Raw genomic sequence first — 20,150 nt, forward strand, 5'->3', positions numbered from 1 at the left:
ACAAGGAACATTATTTCTCACGCTACCAGCATCAATACAAAGGAAGCATTTGTTCACAGCAGCTTATTTTTAACATGTGTGAGGACAACACACCATCATCATCATGAGTTATTTCATTAATTGCAGAGGCATTAAGATGATGTATTACTACTTGCATACACATAATTTTGAAGATGGAGTTTTCTATTATACAAACACTATGGTAGTTAACTGATAATTATTACACAGCCACAACCATATAGCTACTTCAGCCCAAAACAGGCTCAAAAAATCCAATGATTTCACTCTCGTAACCCTCAGGGCCATTCACTGTGCCGTGAAACAATACAGCAGAATGCAATTACTGAAAACTGCAATGCAATGTCGATGAGCTACTGCTTTGCAGCCCACTGCCAAAACAGAAAGCACAGAGCTTTAACATGTCTGTAATATCTAGTGTATAATATTAAAGAGATGAAAGCTTCACAAATGTCAATAACACCTTAATGTGAAGATAATGTGATAATCTAAATGGGTAAAGCACATTTAGCAGTAACTGTACTAGATGACTTGATTATAAAAGCGAGCAGAATTTTATGTGCGATTCATAAGAAAGATGGAAAAACAAGTGAGACGTGTATTCAGATGAAAGTTCATTAATGTACAGTGCCTCTGGTTTGCTGCTGTCATTCATACACAGACACAGGAGAAAGTGGAATGCTTTTGTTCTCTCTTTCTTTGTGGTGCCATTATGCAGCTCTTATACACCAGCAGCAAAACATATTCAAATAGAATGACGCATCACACACACACACAAGACCACTCACGGATCATCCACGTCACTCTCTGTTTCACTGTCAGGTCTCTCTCGCTCCGCATCCTTCTCTCTCTCTGGGGGCAGTTCATCAGCGGAGGGAGTAGGCCGTGAGGAAGGGTTAGGTGCTCCCTCTATAATCTCCTTCAGCACTGACCCGCTCTGAGCCTCTGAAAGTGAAAGACGTGTTATTCATTACAGAATCTTTAATGAATCCCTCCGATCTGGCAACCTCGGTAATAGCTAAATTATCGAGGCTAGAGTTACAGAGAGTCACTGCAGATGTGACAAGAGAGGCCAAATACATAACAGCGTCCGGACTATCCCAAGAAACAGGCTTTCACATTTTTTAAATATTGACTAAAAATATACTTTTTTATGATCTCAAAAGGTTGACAAACACATTTCAGCTAATTCTGGAAACAGACATTGGCTGTATGAACAAAATTACCTTTCTTCAGAGAAGCTGTCTGCGAATGACTGACAGTTTGTTGGCCCTCACCAGGTTGAGCCGACGGATCTGATTGGGTGGGTGCCAGGAAAGGGACCAATGAATGCCAAGGAAACACTGGAACCGATCTGGGCTCAACATTAGTCCACACTACAGGAGAAAATAAAAGAGCATTGATTCCAGCCAGTATTAAAAAAAACACCAAGTAATAAAACACATCAACAACCAAATTATAGCCTGATGATGAGTCACATAAATGACTAGATGCATATGTAGATAATAATATTATACCATTGCATAATTGTGACACACAATTGTCTAAGTAATTAATGATTTTGGTCATATTTACACATTTTAGTGTCACTCTCAATGACATCAAAATAAACACTAAGTATATTACAAAAGGTATTTAAATAGACAAAATGAAGAATGATAACAGGCCTAAACATCTTACATAATTAACAGTGACATTATATATGAAAGTTATTTTCTATTAAATTAAGCTGGTTTGACTTTTATAAAAATAAAGTCATGATGCTGCAGCACAATTTTGATTTATTTTTACAAAAACAGACTAAAGCAAAACAGACTGTCATGAAAACAGTAAGTGCATGAACAAATTGTTCCCGACTGATATTAAGCAGGCAGTATTTGGCGCCAATCACTTCCAGAATAATATGATTTAGGAACAGCCTGTTCATGCAGTTATTTTCTGCTGCCGTTAGAACTACATAGACACGATTTGTGAATACTATATTTCAGCCGCAAAAATCCTACTATAAGGGAAAACAACATCAGACACGTCGAGTATTAATGACTGACCAAACATGCTGAGTCCTTGGCGGAGATACTGCGGGCTTTCCGATGAAAACATGGTTGAGTGAGAGGCTTGAAATACTTTTTTTTCTTTTTGATTACTGAAAAACTTCACAAACATGTAATATTAAATAAAGATACTGATTCAAACGTTCATCTGATTTAAGTTAAAGTCGTTGCGATTAAAAACGAAATATCCACATGATGCTTTTCCCAGACAGGTGATGTTGAGTCAAGCGATGAAAACAAGCGGCCATAACCGATGCAGCCAGCATCCGTCTACTGGAGTTTCTTCATATTGGTACCAAATGTTCTTGTAATGACATGCTGTCGTTCAGTCACACTGATCTTTAGTTCATGATCACGTCCTTCTGTACTCAGATTTATTGGCTCAGACACCAGATCATAATGTAGCAAAAATGATGATAGCGTGCTATCAGGTACCGCACAGAAGCGCCGTTCCAGCTTCAGGAACGCACAGATTATAACAAATGTCGATATTGGCGTAAAAACACTGTCTAGTATGCACACCGTCGAGGCTCGAAACGCGGAAACGGGTTTGGTTTTATTTGGATGATGTAGTTTATTTTTGGTCCTGTTTGCCCCCTCCTCGTCTGAGCTTGTTTACATTGATGGTTAGCTACGGGGATGAAGGGGTTAAGTAGGCCTCTCGGTCCTCCTCGGGCTCGAGTATTGCAACAGTCCGCGACCTGAGCTCACCTCAGCCCAGGGGGATTTACATATACAGTACACGATTAATAAGTAGTTTGGCAATAAAGAGTATTAAATGCGGTTATAAAAATAAAAAAAGCACTGAAGGCATCAAATAAGCAATGCCTAAATCCTGGAAACGTTTATTCAGTAAATCGTCGTGAAAATAGGAAGCCCAAGTCTGCCAGATTAGCAGGTTAGCACGGTGCTACTACACCCGGAGTTACGAGTGCGATTTATTCTTTGGGTTGCGACACACAACGGAAGCGATTTTCAATTAAAAATATATAAACGAAATGTAATACCCATCAGTCAGGGAAATTATGCTCAATAATAAAAGGCCACATGTAATACACATCCGTCTTTTTCACGTGGTCACTTATATTATTCTCTCTGGCTGTCAGTGAACGTTATCAGAGCCACATCCTGTTTCACAACTGATCCAAATTCATCAGTTTGGTGTACAAAGCCTCAATGTCTAATTTTCAAACGCATAATGACATACTGCCCAGTTCACAGGCAGTAACCGGACTCATTCTGTTCTGCCACTTTGGTTTAGGGGCTGCATGTGTGAGCTCCGGACCTGGTTTCAGCGGCACAGCTCCAGATGACTCCGTCCCCTCGGGAACGCCCCTGATCTCGCATCCGCACCCCCGGCCGCCACAGCGGAACCTGTCCTCATGTCACGGCGTAAAACTGTAGCACCACACGGAAAACACCCAGATTTTTTATTTTTTATTTTTCTAAAAAAGGGGAAGAAACTACCAAAGCAAGGGGGCTCGGCTAAAGAGCCAGAGAAAGACAACTGCTTTCGAGAAGCCAACAGCTGTGCAGTGCTCCAGACCAACAGTCATTAGTTACACTGTAGTAGCACTATAGCCAGTCTGTGCAATTACGTGAATAAAGAAATCTATAATTAATTACGTGAGTGAAACAAGTACTTCTAAATGTTAAACTATTCCTCGTGTCACTAAAATGTCAATATTTTACTACAAGTTAAATACTTAACCACGCAAATCTGTTTTTGACCAGATCCAGAATAATAGCAGCATCTCATATTATGTCAAAGAAAACGAAACCCCTGTAGATAGTAAAACCGCACGCTTATCCTCTGTTCCTAAAAGCGGAAAGCATCGTTTCTGTCTTGCTTGCCTTTTATCACTGTGCCTTTGGAGGGTTTATTTAGATCTCGTCCAGGCTTAGAAACGACACACGTTTCGCTTGAACTGGATTTAGTTGCTGGCACTTCTCGTTTTAAATGCCTGCTGTCGACACCCCCTCCCCTCGCGCGTACCCCAGCCCAAAAGACGCTCATCCAAAGGGCTAATCGTGCAGTAAACTCCTCGCCCTCGGCTCTGACACGATCGCGAAACTAGTGAGAAACCCACGAAGAAATTACGCCGTGCCCTAACCCTCCTTACTGGCAACCGGCGGGGAAATACAATACAAAACAGAGAAGAAAAGCTGGATAGAGATGATCCGGCGCAGTGCTGTTGTGCTGAAATGTCGAGTCTGAATTGTAATAGCCCCTAAAGTCGGTGCAGTTCTCCCGCAGCAGCGTCACTTTCCGATCCGCGGCGGGTGATCACGCGCTCCACTCCGCTCGCTCTGTAGGTGTTCGTAGTAAAGAAGTCGTTCTCATAACATCATTCAATTGGCCACGACTCTTCCCTCGATTCCGCTCTACTCTCTCGCTTCGCAAACCCGTTCTTTCTTTCTCTTTCCCTCCCTCTTCCTCCTGTTGTATAGTAGGCTGCCCTCTTTCGTTCTCTCAGCGTGTCAACCTCGCCCAGCCCGTGACCCGCCTTTTACTCTTCGAACGCTTTCTTATTGGTCTACTACGCAACCTATCGCAAGACAATCCGAGACGCTGATTGGTGGGAGCGTGCGATGGAATGTCAGTCAAATGCAAATCCGGATTTGGCTCTCGGCGTCTCACTGGCCGACAAGGGAGCTAATAAATATTTAACACGCCACAGAATCTGGGGCATGACTTTACGTGGGCTCTCGTGATACTTGGTCCCACTGTGACGTTGGAGGCGGAGCTGCCACGCTACTCTAACGGTATTATTACATGTATTACATACTCCAGGGTTTGGTTTATTATGGTTTATAACGAATGCATTATTTTAGGACAGATTAATAAGACTCAATGGCAATGTGGCATAAATCCTCACATTATCTGGACTCTCCCTTCAAAACAGTAGTTGAAATGTAATACCATTTGTGGCCAACACACACGTATTGCATTTAGTACTTTGAAAACAAACGAATTGATATTTTATTTATCCACATGTAAGTGAATAAACAAATGAAAACGTAATTTAAGTCATTAAAATACACTGAATTTGAATTTGGCAGTAAAACAGCTTTTTACTTTATAAAAATATACACACTATTTGGGTAACTAATAAAAGAAAGAAGTAAACATGTCCACTTCCTCACCCACTAAAGCCACATAATCTGCAGTCAAAGTGTTAAAGCATTTTCAACAAATGCAAATTGATCCCATTACCAGTACAATAAACTCTATGGTAGCAATACACGTCACACATTTTCCACACTCAATTTAAAACACTGCAGTAAGCGTTACACAACAATTAGTTCCAGTCCTGGAATCTGATTGGCTGAGCTGTGTTTGAAGACTGATGTTCAGTGTAACAGTCTGTAACTCTGGTGACTTCTGTTCATTGAGTTCCAGACCAGAGACTGTTCCAGACATGTTTTCAATCTGAGCAGTGTTTGGTGACGCACAAAGCTTGATGCTTTGGCTTCTTTTGTATAAAGGAACTAAACTGACAGATTGTGAGTTATCTGATATTCATTTATTGTTTATAGAACTGTTGTATAGAAGCAATATCACACCTGCAATTGTGCTGCTGGACAGCTGTGAATACTTGCAGCTGATTCACAACAATGCTGACATTCAGTACTGCATTGCTTTTGTTTGTGTGAATTGAACACCTATACCACTCTGTTTATACCACTTCTCTGGAGTGGTAAGTAAGGACAAGAGTATGGTTTTGGTTTATAATGCCTAATGTCTTGGGGGGGAAAATGAAATAAACCACAGGGCTCAAATGAGATTTGTCACTGGGCATTGGTTCTCTTGGAGACCATACAGCTGTACATCACAAACATTACGTAAACCAGTTAGAAATAAAAACTAAATGTAAAAAAGACAGAGGGTGGAGAAATATTCTTCACATAACATGATTTCCCCATCTTTTGCTATTTCTTTAATGTTACTAACTAAACTGCAAAATTTGTTTTGGGCGAGTGCAGTATTATAGTTCTGAGATCGAATTTGGTGACCACTGTTACTGCCAACAGGACATTGACCAGTGAATCGGCTGATAGTGATTATGTCACAGACAAAAACACTATTATCAGTGTATACAACTCTCAGGCAGCATGATACGGGCATGCTCACGGCGCCTGTGAATGTCAGCGTGCCTGTGTGTAGGTTTATGTGTGTGTGCGGAGTTCAGTGACTGGCTTGTTTGTTTGTATGGGGCAGAGGGGTACTGGCCTTGTGTCCGCCATCAGTCAGTCCCTTCACAAACAGATGAAAAGATTTGTGTGTGAGAGAAAGAAACGCTACAGAGAAACTTTAACCATAAGTGCAGTAACATTTTCCACACAAACGCAGTGGCCAAATAATACTATGACATAATATTATTTGAGTAATACATTCCACTCTACATTTACGCCTGAAGAGTAGCCTACACGTTACATATATACCAGTACAAAACAGAAAGACACTCAATAGTGGATGAAAAAAATTAGTGGTCGTGGAATGTTTGAGAAAAGAGAGGGAAACTGGGTGGGAAGGGGAAACTGTGCAAGACAGGCGAATAAAAATAGAACAAGAGTCATTCTATGGAGAGGAGAGGAGGAGGGAGTTGTGAAAGTTTTGAAGACAGGGCCTCGCTTGCCGTATGTGGGAAGATGGTAATCGAACAACAGGAGAGGAGAGACAAAAATCTATGAAAAGACTTAAGAAATAAGAACTCATGATAGAAAACGTAATTATGTGGAAACACATATTAACTGATGTACTGAAATCCATGCAAAGCAAACTGAAGTAAGAATGGGTTATCAAGAGCTATTTCTCCTCTATATAACACAGTGTCAGAGCAGTGGGAGGGGCTACACACGCTGTCAGCCACTGAGCTTGCACTGAGCTCCTGGCAACAGCCAATGAGGTGAGCCCGAGACCCTCCAGCTCAGACTATGATTATAGTAAACAAGTTTTTAACTCTTTCCTGGCTGATTCCACTGAGAATGACGCACGGCAAAATATAACTTCACTCATTATGTTCTAAAATACATGACACATCTAAATACATGAAAATAGCAGTAAAAGATCTCAAATCAGCAGTAAGTCAGCCATGACCGACAGTTCTCACATACAGAGATGGGTAAAGGTTTAATAGTGTAAGAGCCCCATATTCCAAAACCAACCTGTCTGTTCCTCCTATCCAATCATTGTTTTTACGGGATTAAAACGGTCTCAAAAAGCCCACTCCCTGTTTTCATGGCAACAGCTTTATGGGTCGTGTTACTCAAGCCACTTTGGTGACCACTGACCATGCACACACACTGCCCTTTTGTAAGATATTTCTATCACTGCTGCCATCTGCCAGTACAAGCATTCCAGCTATTTCCCAAGGGACATATGGAGGGGAAAAGACAGGAAAAATGGTGGCTAACCAAAAACCCATCATGTTGGATTTATATCTGTTGATCCACAAACACTCACTTACAACAACTTTACCACTGCTAGGAAAGTCTAACAGAACAGGTGCATGCCCATGAAATGTACCACAAATTAAAAAAGGGTAGTTATGAAACTATGCAGGTACATCTCTTTAAAGCCTGTAATAGCACAGTCTTCTCACAAGGAGGCAGCACTGCCCTGTGGAAAAAAACGCTCACAGCTCTGGCAGACACAGAACTGAGTGAAGGAGAGATTACAGCTAGGCACAGGGGCTTTTATGTGAATGTATGTGCAAGAGTCTTGTGGGAAAACATTTTTAGATTGTGTGTTCTCCCCTGAGATTTAACATAGAAATCAAGCATTCGGCAAATACTAGCGTGAACCTTAAAATGTAGAATATGAGAAAAAGGCACAAAACATAGCAGTGAAAAAATACTGTATAACATGCTGTTTAGCTATGCTATAATTTATATAAATGTATACTTGTTTGTGTTATCATGGAGAAAACCTACAAAAGGGAATGGCAGACATTCCCGGGAACACTCTGTGATCAGAGAAACAGAGATTCTGCACTGCACCAGAGAGAGAGGAAGACCGAGCGAATAATAGGAGAGGAAAAAACTGATGTATAAGTGGGTGAAAGGGAAAAAAACAAAGAGAATTAAATTGGCATTATGAGTACAGCAATGATGAAAAGGGAGACATCTTTCTACCATATAAATGATATGCATTGCAGAGTTGAATATATTACAGATGGCAACTCAGAACTCATATTGAGGCAGAGACCTATTGGAAACACTGTATCAAATACGGAGAAAATGATACTATAGCCCAAAATAAAAATACCGCCTACAATACGTGTAATTAAAGTGATGAGTTGAAGTTTGAGGAAGGTTTTGTATGTATTTTGCAGAGAAATAAAAAAAGCAGACACAAATGGGTACTTTTATCTTTTTAAAATTTGCAACATAAACCTGATGTTTAACTGCTTTCAAATTCAGTGTTATAGTAAAGAAGAAGAAGAAAAAATAGCAACTGAAAAAGACATGCATATTGATAGAATTTGTGTCAGCTCTAGTGACTAGTACATCTGTGTTTGCAGAGGGTGTGGATTAAATGAAACCGAGAATGTTTGGAATGATTGCCATAGTAAAGGACATCAGAAAACAGACGGCCAGTTCTAGTTTTCGGTGTTCAGTCAAAATCAGTTGTCTAAATACATTTTTAGGTGTCCTTTAAGCTAATGTACAATAACAACTGATAAATATGACCTGTTTATTTATGATGGGTCGGTAAACTGCATAAGAACATTTTGTCTAAAACAATTAGAAAAATGTTATTTCAATTGTGAAATAAATTAGCCTAAAGAGAGAGAGAGTGTGTGTGTGTGTGTGTACATATATATAAACCAGTTATGGGTAAATGCTAAACATCACTTAGTAAACACGTCCAAAATAACAATATAAACACACATACACACACACACACGTTTAAGCAAAGCTATCTAAATAGAGACATGCTATAGACTTCTGTTATTTTTATATACAGGTAGTTGTACAAATACTACAACCTAAACCAAACACACATCCTATCCCTGACCCAAACAGAAAACAAAAAAGAGAGAGAAAATTACATTTATATTTATATCATCCCCAAAACGATGTTTTAGATTTAGCTTACATCTGGGTACAAATTAGCCCAAAATACAGTTGAGTAGGTACAAACAAAAACACACACATTTATACACACACTGTATAAACTGTATTTTCTATCCCCTTACCCTAAACATAGCCCTCAGAGAAAACTTCTGCACTTTTAAATTTAAAACAAAATTGCTTCATTCACTACATTATTTATAAGCTGTTTTCCTCATTGGAACCAAAAAATGTCTCCACAAAGTCAAAATTTACTGGTATTACTATACTTGTAGGAATTTTTGGTCCCCAAAATGTAGGGAATACCAGTACACACACACACACACACACACACACACACACACACACACACACACACACACACACACACACACACACACAGCAGATAACAAAGGTAAAAAATCTTCTCTAAAACAAAAATACAATTTCTAAGAAGAGAAATATTTCAGTCTTTAGTCAAAAAAAAAGTCAGAGTAATACTTTTTTATGTATGAAAGATTACTATTTATGAACATCAGCAGCACTGTGAAATGTCAATTTATCTGTGCTGATCAGCTGAAAAAAAATAATTTCTAAAAAAATATTTATAAGTTTAGCATATTTGTAAAAAAGAAAAAAAAGTGTGTTGTATGTTGCATTTTCTCAGTCACCAAAATACAATATTGAATGAATTAATAGTTAAGATAATAATTTTGGTTGCACTTTATTTTACAGAATATGTACTTACAGTGTATTTTATCTAAGAAAGTTCTGGTAATACAAGGTAACTCCATGGGGTAGAGTTAGGTTTAGGGGTAGACTCAGGGTTAGTACCTAGTTGTTATATAGGTTTTGCAATTACTATAATAAGCACATCGTATGTACATGAGGAACAGGACTGTAAAATAAAGTGCTATAATTTCAGACCAGTATTTATAATGTACTTTTCAATAATTATATTTCAGGGTATTGGTCTCCTATAATGCTTATAATTATAGGTGAACCACATACAGTAGTTTGCTATCAAACTGAGCAGCAATACAAAATTCCATTAGAACAACAAAAGCAAATAAACTTCTGGGCAAATTCTATAAATGTATGGATTTTTAATCTTTTCAGCCGGTCTGCTAATTAGTTACACAGACTGTGTGTGTGTGTGTGTGTGTGTGTGTGTCTGTCTCTCTGAATTAATGTCCTTCTCACAAGCTTGCGTGTCAACCTACGAGATCAGGCCTGAATTTTTACAAAGGCCCTCTTGTCATTTCACAACACACACTCCCCTTCATCACAGCTAAATCACAAACACCACACATAAAACATATATGCAAAAACACACTATGAAGACTTTTTTTATTACACTAGTATACAATCTACACACTAAACGTCCCCCTAAATCAACTGTTATGTCTGTATGAATGACATTCTCTCATTCCTTACCACACGCATCTGAACATATGTAAACTAATTCATAATGCATCAGTTCAGTCTTTTGCTCTTTCAATTCAGTCTTTTGTCACTTTGCTTCACTTTCACTTTTTCAGGGGAACATGGAAGTTTCCATGTTTTAAATATTGTGCTAAAATCAGGACTGCAAGTGCTATGACCAGCACAACATCTAATCGACCCACTATCACAGCAGCGGATGATTACAACCACACTGCAAAACCTGAGAGATCTGAGAGAAAGAATGCCACTGCTTGTAAAGCCAAAGCTTTCATTTCTGAAAGTAAAGACACCTTAGATTTTAGATGAATGAAAATGAAAATATATATATGTTAAGGAACATAGGATTATAAAAGTATAAAGGAATAAATGATAAAAATGAATAAATATATGTTAAGAAATAAAGTACAGTCAGCCAGTCATCGTAAAAATAAATAAATAAATAAAATAAATGACAGAGCTGAAAATATTTTTATGTATAAGAGTTTGCAGAGTGAACCAAGAAACTAGCAGTTATGTAGGAAAGCGGTTGCCTGGGATAACAATCAATCATACAGTTTGGTCATCATCCAAAACATTTTGCAAAATGTGATCAGTAACGACATCTAAAAGTATTCCAGACAGCCATGTTTTAAACTGAATGGAATGAGAATGAATGTTTTACAGTGTTTTAGAATGTCAGAATTATAGATTGTGAATGTGTTTTCAGTGCTCAATGTAATATTTTTGTCACACTTAACATTACATTAATCTTATAACACAGTATTGATGAATACTTGGTTTTGGTTTTTAATAGCTTAAAAGAGACCAAAAAATTACAATTATTTTACTGGCCCTCTTATCATTCAAAAAATCTGTATAGATTCTGGAAAAAACATGGAAAATGCGTACCGTGATTTGTCTCGGGATGGTTAGATTTTGGTTCATTCACACTGCCAGTGATTTTCCAGAATCTGTGCATGCACTCATACACATCCCATAAAGACATGTGACATTAGTACGCACACTTACAGTTTAATTAAACTTGCGAATGATATCATCTTCAGTGCGTATAGTGAGGAGCTCCCTGATCTCTGCTTCATTCCAGTTTAGCACATATTTTTCGTTGTGAACGTTGATCTGCCTTCAAAACACCTGTTAAAATAGTTGCATGATTACATATTCGCACTATGGTCCAAGTGCAAGTCTCGTGGGCCGCACGCATATAATTTACATATTACGTCACAAATACAAACCAACCTGATTTATAATACTATAACCTAAATATTATGATATCAAATCTATTACATTCATTTAAATAAATAAATAATTCTACTCCCCTTAAATAAAACACCTGATGCTGTCGAGAGCTGACCAATTTTGTGAAAATCAGCTCGAAAGGAGTAACAGAACAAAGAAGTTGGATTTTAAAGCCTGTGTTATACTTTCCACATGAGCAATCCAGATGCGGATTTCTTCCATTTATACTTCCGAAAGCGCACGCTGATGGTCTGCTCTGCGACAAACGTGAACAAACAATTGCCCAGAATTATTGCACATCTGGCTGTCTTTACATTATTTTATTGACGGATTGCACAGGTTCTAGTAGCACTGAGCTTCTTCACACTGCCTGAACATGTGCAATTGTGCTTTTGAAGCCTACTGACCATGCGCACCTGTCGGCACGGTCGTCTGCTCAGAGTCTCGGCACACACTCTCCGATGGCGATTTTTACGTCACGCCTACCTAGCGGTCCATAGCGGACTCGCAGAAAGTTTAACAGAGGCTGAAGATGTTGTCTGTAAGGCGCATGCGAGCATGACTTGACGCGCAACAATGCAGAAAATGTGCGTTCACAAATGTAGCCTATGTTGATCCAAATATGGAAAGCACTTTCGAATTTAATAATTCGAGGCTCTCTCCAGAGATGTTTTGCCCTAGTTATTCAATTAAGGATGATTGCTACGTAGTATATGGTGTTTCCATTAGCCTGAACTTCTTCAAGTGAGTTGCGGGACAAACCAAAAATCACTACTGATTCACTACTGATACTGCGGCTATTCTTGTTTTTATGTGTTCATTTGCTTGCATTTTCCACATTTATTTTTCCTCCCTTAAAAACAAATTTGTCCATTCTGATGCTCAATTTTACCGAACTAATGGCTGTTGATGACTATTTGAATTGAATTCTGCCAAAGTGCACGCTGGTACAGTATGTGTTCGTTAAATGCGTAATGTTATGCGAGTAGGTCTGCTCATGTCTGAAAATAATATATAAAAAACAAAATAATTTCACATAAAAAACATTAGGCTACAGCTTATATTTCTTTAGTAGCCTACATTTTATAATTAATGTAAAAAATAAAATTAATTGTAAAACTAAAAGTTTTTTTTTTTTTTTTCATTGTGTTCAGCATGGTGGGCCGCATTTGAATTCGTGACGGGCCGCATGCGGCCCGCGGGTTGAGGACCACTGCTTTACGCCATTGTTCTTTTGTTCACACAAGGCTCGTTCCAGGACTGATCCCGGCAATGTTACTAGAGATGTTCCGATACCCTTTTTCTCTTCCCGATACCGATTCCGATACCTGGGCTCAGGGTATCGGCCTATACCGAGTACTGATCCGATACCTGGGTGTGTATCTGTATACACAGCTGTATATACTACTAGCCCTCTGTAAATTGCTAGAATTATTTTATGGTGTGCTTCAGACTTATCCCTTAATAAAACATGAACAAATACATGGTGAACTACTGTATTTATTACAGTATTTTTATTATCTGACATGAATTTGACAGTAATATAATTTATTTTCTTAAGCGAAAAAGAACTTCAAATGCAACCAAAAATCTAACACCGCGAACTAAAAAAGGTATTTCAGTTGTACAATATAACTGTATAAAAAACTGCAACAAATAAGTCTAGGATATAAAAAATATATACATTATTCAGATAATCTCTTTACAACAAAACAAGTAAAAAACAAGCAACCGTCTAGGCATAATTATTATTATTAATACAGATGTATTATTATTACTACATAGAGACATAGCTAAATCTACTGTAGGCTACAACAGTAGCTGAACATATTGTCAATTTACTCACGTTAAACCGAACATTTATTTTGATGGGTTGCCATGAAGATCTTTGAGTGTCTGTGTTTATGACATGACAGTTTTCTAAAATGAAACTGTAAATTCTCATGAAGTGATGGTTTATGCGTTCGTGCCCTCATATAGTGACACACGGCAGAGACTACAAAACAGCGAGCTCCCGCGCATCTGGGCCCGTCACCCACAGAGATGTAGAATTTGCAGGAGTAATATTTAAATAGTATTTCGCAGTTTAATATTCACAGGCACTAATATTCACCTACAGTCTGGAGCCCTGCGCTTAGACTAACACGGAAGCGACTGAACGCAGCTGCGGGTACCGAATATACTCGAACTTACTACCGGTACTACAGAGACGCTGGTATCATCACATTTTTTAATTTTCAGCACCGACTTGGTAGTAAAGTGGCAGTACTTGTGGCATCCCTAGTCGCCGTTTTACTGTCTGGTTAGTCCAGTCTGAAATACAACTAAACAGCGGACATACTGCTAACCACTGATCTATAATATAGAAGCGGCTTCACTTCACTTCGGCTTCTGTTGGCAGTTTAGAACGTGATGAGCGATCCAGTCATATATAGATCAGTGCTGCTAACGCGTTTTCATTTCTTCTTCACTGCTCTAAACAGGGGTTGCTTGTGGCAACACAGCACAACTTCCTGTGTTTGCAATGCATTCTGAGCAGCGAAGAAGAACCGTGCAGCGGTTAGGCAAAGCTAGCGGTCATAACTAGGTCTTGTTTAAGAAAATGGTATCGGATCGGTATATGGGTTTATGTACTTGCCGATGCCAGAATTTGTTGTGGTATCGGTGATATTTCCGATACTTATATCAGAATTGGAACAACTCTAAATGTTACTAGGTCTCTATCCCCGGATCGTTTCTGGGATCTGTTTACGTTAACACAGAAGACACTCTGTCAATTTTAAGGGATCAATGATCAGGGCCTTATGACTTTCTTTTGAGGAACACAAAACAGGATATTTTAAAAACACTGAGACATTTCTTAAAATATATTTCTTTATGTTCCGTACAGCAAATTATGTAAGAATTTAAATTTTTAAGTGAACTCTCCCTTTATTTCGTTTCAAAAAAATAATTAATACAATAGAATAGAATATAGAACAATAGAATAGTTTTGTTACTTAACAGTTACATAACTTCAAGAAAGAGCAATGCCTCTTTGCCATTGAAAAATATTAATTAAACAGATAACTTTTCAACTTTTCTTTAATGATCCAAATATGATATTTGTGGTACAGTCTTCCAAAAACACATTTTACAAAATGATATTCAATCTGTTTTGCCATATTATGTGCATAGACAAAATGTACAAATTATGGGCATCCTTATTCTCTAAATTGTTTCAATTTTTAAATTTTCATTGAATTAGTCTAACATGGCATCTTCTTTTTTGTAATGTAAGCAATATAACTGTCCAGGGAATCACTACTTAGACATTGGTGTTAGCATTAAATGTAAATATAGAATTCTCTTACCAGTCCCAGGTCGCCCCATGATGATTTCTTTGCATGGCACAGGATGCAAGGTCTCAGTGGGAAGTATGAGAGGCAGCAGGGCAGTAGGAGCAGGGTGACAAGGAACAGGCTGCTGCAATGTCACTTGACCACTCTTATCTTGGCCCCCTCCATCACCCACACCATTGATACCAGGCCTTGGGACAGGGCTAGGCACTGATATGCAGGCTAAGGTGGCGCTGGATTGTGAAGGTAGACCTGCAGGGGTTGGGTTTGGAAAGGAAGAGGTAGTAGACACTAGAACAAGAGTTGAGGTGGGATTCTGCAGTAAGACAGATCCATTAGTGGAAGCAGCGTTAATTGGAACAGGAACATGTAGTCCTGTCTCTGAATGTAGACCAGTTTGGCTGTTTTCTGTGGAACTGGTCCTGTCCACCTCTGCAACTCTAGTCAGTGGCAGTTCTGTAAACTTTATTAAAGGAACCTCAGGATTTCTCACTATTACTGGAGAGTCTCTCAAAGGCTGCTGGGAGACTGTACATTGTGAACCTGATTCTAAGCATAGGGGAGAAGTGGGTGAGGAAGAGACGGTAGTTGAAGTCAGTCTTTGGGGGTGTGTGATAGCAGTGGTCTGAGTAGAGATAATACAGAGATTTGTTACAAGAGAAGGGTCCCTACAGCTTTGTTCCTGATCAGGTTTGCCATATTCCTGCGACAGAGGAGCTGGAGGAGGTGGCGCATCAGTCCTGCGTTTGCTTGGACTCATAGGTACCGTGAAGGTTAGATTAGTGTGGAAGGATGGCACAACACTAGACAAGTGTCTGTCTTTCTCTCTCTCTGTGCCTCCTGTTCCATGTTTTAGGACACCACTGTTGGTACCACTAGGGTGTTTGTGGCGACGAGGAGGCAAAACTGGGGAGGCAGTAACAGGACTGAAATTTGCAGGGTGAAAGCCAAAAAGTGGCGAAGCTGATGGGGAAGGTGTAGGTGAGAATGGGGACTGATTTGAAATCGGTGAGAACGAGGGTGTTACAGACCTTGAGCCCAGGGATACCAGCATAGTTGCAGCTTCACATTCATCAAAGTCAAAACGAGAGAAATCTTGAGGAAGCAGTAATGGCAAGCCAAGACGTGGACGAGAGTCAGTACCTCGGCTGCTTGTCTCACTACTGTCACGAGAAGTCTCATCCCAATCAAATTCACTGCTAGCACGACCCCGCAGATCTGAAGGGGTCACAGTACCTGAGCTACTCTCTCCACCTCCTCTACTCCCCCTCTCTCCCACTGCTCCCTCCATTTCTTTGGTGCGCATGGAGAGGTGACGCGAACAGTAGCCACGACGCTGGGACTCTTTCATGCAGCCATCTCGAGAGCACAACCGGCGCCACTGCTTCCCATTGAACTTCTTACGGATTCCATTAGGGGTACAAACCACATCGCCTTTCTTGTATTTCTGTTGGGCAGCTGACAATGGTGTCCTTGATCTTGAGGAGGAAGCAGAAGAAGAAGCAGAACTCCCTGGAATTGGGGTGGAGGTCTGTGAAGGTGTAGGAGTCTTTTCTATAGGTGTCAAAGAACCCCTGGAACTGGGGGAAGGAGGTACAGAGGGAGGTATAGGGTGAGAGGTCCCCCCATCAGACACTAAAACTGCAGGTGAAGGGCTGGGCTGTGGACTTACTAAAGAAGTCCCGGAGATGCCTCGCACCACTGTAATGGGACTTTGATACCCAGGAGGTTTGGAAAGAATTTGTCTGTGCTGATTAGGCACACTTGCTTTTGGTCCCCCTGAGACTATGGGCCCTCCACCATCTCTGAGTGGTGCCATGTTCAGCTGCAAAACCTCCATGTCCACCTCTGGAGTCTCCAGTTGCTTTCGCTCGTGTTCTCTTTCTCTAATTCTTTCCCTATTCCCAGTTCCATCATCCTCCCTCCTAGTTGCTATACTAAACATACTGTTTGCTACCATAACAACTGCTGGTGAAGTGGAAGATGAAAGATGTGTGCTTCCATAATGATGAACCCCTGTGTCTGGAGAAGGGAATCTGCAGTTCTCCCTGGGAGGGCCTGCACTTACAAAATCCATCCCCTCACTTAACTGACAAAGCTCTCTCTCCACTTCTATCTCCTCCCTGTGCTCTCTCTCCTCCTGTTCTTTCTCTCTCATAACCCCATCCCATGGTGGAACAAGGAGGCGCAAGTTCTGGTGGGTAACCCATACATTCTTTGTACTTGATGTCTGTTGCACCTCCTCATTGCTGCACCTTTCTTTCTCCTGCTCCAAATCCTCTTGCAAAAGCACCATGTAGGGGCAAGCTAAATGAGAGTCTACCTGAGCAACCACACCTTCTCTGTACCACTCTCTACCTTTATCTCCTCCATAAGGCACACAAACACGCGTCCCAACCTCCACAGGTTCACTTCCTGGCGGTGGGGCATCTAAAATGAGGTCAATGGGTTGGTGTGGACGACTTACTAATGTATGAAATGGATATGAGAGCAGTGTCACCTCCCCATTAATCTGCAACTCTACGTTCAGCTGCTCTTTACTGGACCCACGCACCACACCACAGAAAAAAACATATTCCTTGATCAGCTTCTCATCTTCCTTTAAATTTGTTCTTGGCCGTCTACGTGCTAGCACCCTTTGGTTTTTTAGTCCTTTAGCTAGTGCTTCTGCTATTGTTGCAGACCCAACCTGCTCAGTTTGTATGTGAATGGGGGACAAGAAGACAGACAGGGTTGAATTGTTGGAGAGGTTGAATCTTCTTGGCGCTCTTACATGGTTCCCTGAATTTAGCTGCACACAAGAGGGCTCAACTACCTCCAGATCCACAGAGTGTTCACTGGCTGTGTCTGTGGATGATGAGCGCACAGAATTTGGAGCTTGCTCCCCATATCCATCTACTTCCATAATTTGGACCACCTTTTCTCCTTCGGAAGGCACCTCACTTTTCAACATATCACCCTTAATTCTGTCTCCTTTTGGAGTTTCTGTGCTTGCCATTTTCCCCATTTCAGAAATATCTGCTATAACTAAATCATTTCTGAGCACAGTAGTGGTCTGAGAAATGGAGTTGTGTGGAGAACTTAGATGGTTGCTATGAATAGTGCGTTGAGCTACAGGGGTCGAACTGATGGGAAAAGTACTGAAAGCTTGATGTTCATACATGTATTTCTTCTTGGGCACCCTAGCTTTGAAAGTGGCTGTTTTTCGACTGGAAGGTGTGGTGGAAGTGTGGCTGGCACTCAAAGAGTTATTTTTATTTAAACTGTTGGCTGTAGCATTTGTGTTTTGTGTATTGCTAGCAGTGCTGTTTGCTTGTTGGTTGATACCTTTACTGTTTGTGCTAGTAAAGTTTTGTGTGTTTCTGTTACAGATTTCTGTGCTATTACTATGTGAATTTTCATGTGCGTTGCTGGCTATCTTGATTGAGTCTGTATTATCTGTTAAACTGTTAGTATTAACGTTCCTGGGGCTTTTTGCCTTATTCACGATTACTTCATTCCCTTCAGATTTTGATGTTTCCACTGACCTTTCTGTTATTTGCTCTTTTAACCCTTCACTGTTTAGGAAGTTGCTACTCTTGATATGCTTGTCCTGAGAGCTATCCTCTTTGGATGGAGTGTTTTTCTGGTGTGAAGGACAAGGCGGTGTTGTCTGTGAATGTTCTTCAAGCTTTCCCACTCGTTTTCTTGCTCCTTTTGCTCTTGTCGATAAAGGAGAGCGTCTTCTCTGTTTCTTTGGTGGCCTCATCTTTTTTAGTTTGGCTACTTTTTCTTTCTCACCTTTTTCTTCCTTCTTTTCTCTTGTTTAATTAGCTCTTTTGAGGTCTCTTTTTCTTTTCCTCACAACACCCTGGAACAAGAAGGAAAAAGGTGAAGGAGAAACAGATAAATAGAAATTTCTTTGTTGTCAGTATAGAGTAACTGGGAAGATACTGCTCCGTGTATGAATGTGTCCAAACAGTAACAGTAGTGCTGTGTACAAACAACAACAACAACAAAAAACATCTAATGTTTATATTTAGGTTTATATTTAGTTTCACATGCAACATCACATTAAAATATATACAGGTCCTTCTCAAAAAATTAGCATATTGTGATAAAGTTCATTATTTTCCATAATGTAATGATAAAAATTAAACTTTCATATATTTTAGATTCATTGCACACCAACTGAAATATTTCAGGTCTTTTATTGTTTTAATACTGATGATTTTGGCATACAGCTCATGAAAACCCAAAATTCCTATCTCAAAAAATTAGCATATTTCATCCGACCAATAAAAGAAAAGTGTTTTTAATACAAAGAAAGTCAACCTTCAAATAATTATGTTCAGTTATGCACTCAATACTTGGTCGGGAATCCTTTTGCAGAAATAACTGCTTCAATGCGGCGTGGCATGGAGGCAATCAGCCTGTGGCACTGCTGAGGTGTTATGGAGGCCCAGGATGCTTCGATAGCGGCCTTAAGCTTAAGCATCCAGAGTGTTGGGTCTTGCGTCTCTCAACTTTCTCTTCACAATATCCCACAGATTCTCTATGGGGTTCAGGTCAGGAGAGTTGGCAGGCCAATTGAGCACAGTAATACCATGGTCAGTAAACCATTTACCAGTGGTTTTGGCACTGTGAGCAGGTGCCAGGTCGTGCTGAAAAACGAAATCTTCATCTCCATAAAGCTTTTCAGCAGATGGAAGCATGAAGTGCTCCAAAATCTCCTGATAACTAGCTGCATTGACCCTGCCCTTGATAAAACACAGTGGACAAACACCAGCAGCTGACATGGCACCCCAAACCATCACTGACTGTGGGTACTTGACACTGGACTTCAGGCATTTTGGCATTTCCTTCTCCCCAGTCTTCCTCCAGACTCTGGCACCTTGATTTCCGAATGACATGCAAAATTTGCGTTCATCCGAGAAAAGTACTTTGGACCACTGAGCAACAGTCCAGTGCTGCTTCTCTGTAGCCCAAAGTGGCTTGACCTGGGGAATGCAGCACCTGTAGC

At 40.1% G+C, this 20,150-nt stretch overlaps 1 protein-coding gene across 6 annotated transcripts in view; it reads right to left on the minus strand.

Moving 5' to 3' along the window:
* Window positions 1-19,007, minus strand: part of LOC132102941 (protein capicua homolog) — a 30,992-nt gene extending 11,985 nt beyond the window's left edge. For 2 of the 6 annotated variants that reach the window (XM_059507680.1, XM_059507679.1), the window contains exons 1-3: window positions 15,164-19,007; window positions 1,245-1,394; window positions 807-963 (exon numbers count right to left, since the gene is read on the minus strand). In XM_059507680.1, coding sequence (XP_059363663.1) covers window positions 807-963; window positions 1,245-1,394; window positions 15,164-18,896 — 4,040 coding nt within the window. In that variant the 5' untranslated portion in view covers window positions 18,897-19,007. Of the gene's footprint in view, window positions 1-806; window positions 964-1,244; window positions 1,395-2,066; window positions 4,560-15,163 lie in introns of those variants that run through there. The other 4 variants (XM_059507684.1, XM_059507682.1, XM_059507681.1 and 1 more) reach the window with 3 other exon arrangements.
* Window positions 19,008-20,150: the final 1,143 nt, after the last annotated feature.

This window comes from Carassius carassius, chromosome 24 (assembly GCF_963082965.1).
Source record: "Carassius carassius chromosome 24, fCarCar2.1, whole genome shotgun sequence".
Classification (NCBI taxonomy): domain Eukaryota; kingdom Metazoa; phylum Chordata; class Actinopteri; order Cypriniformes; family Cyprinidae; genus Carassius; species Carassius carassius.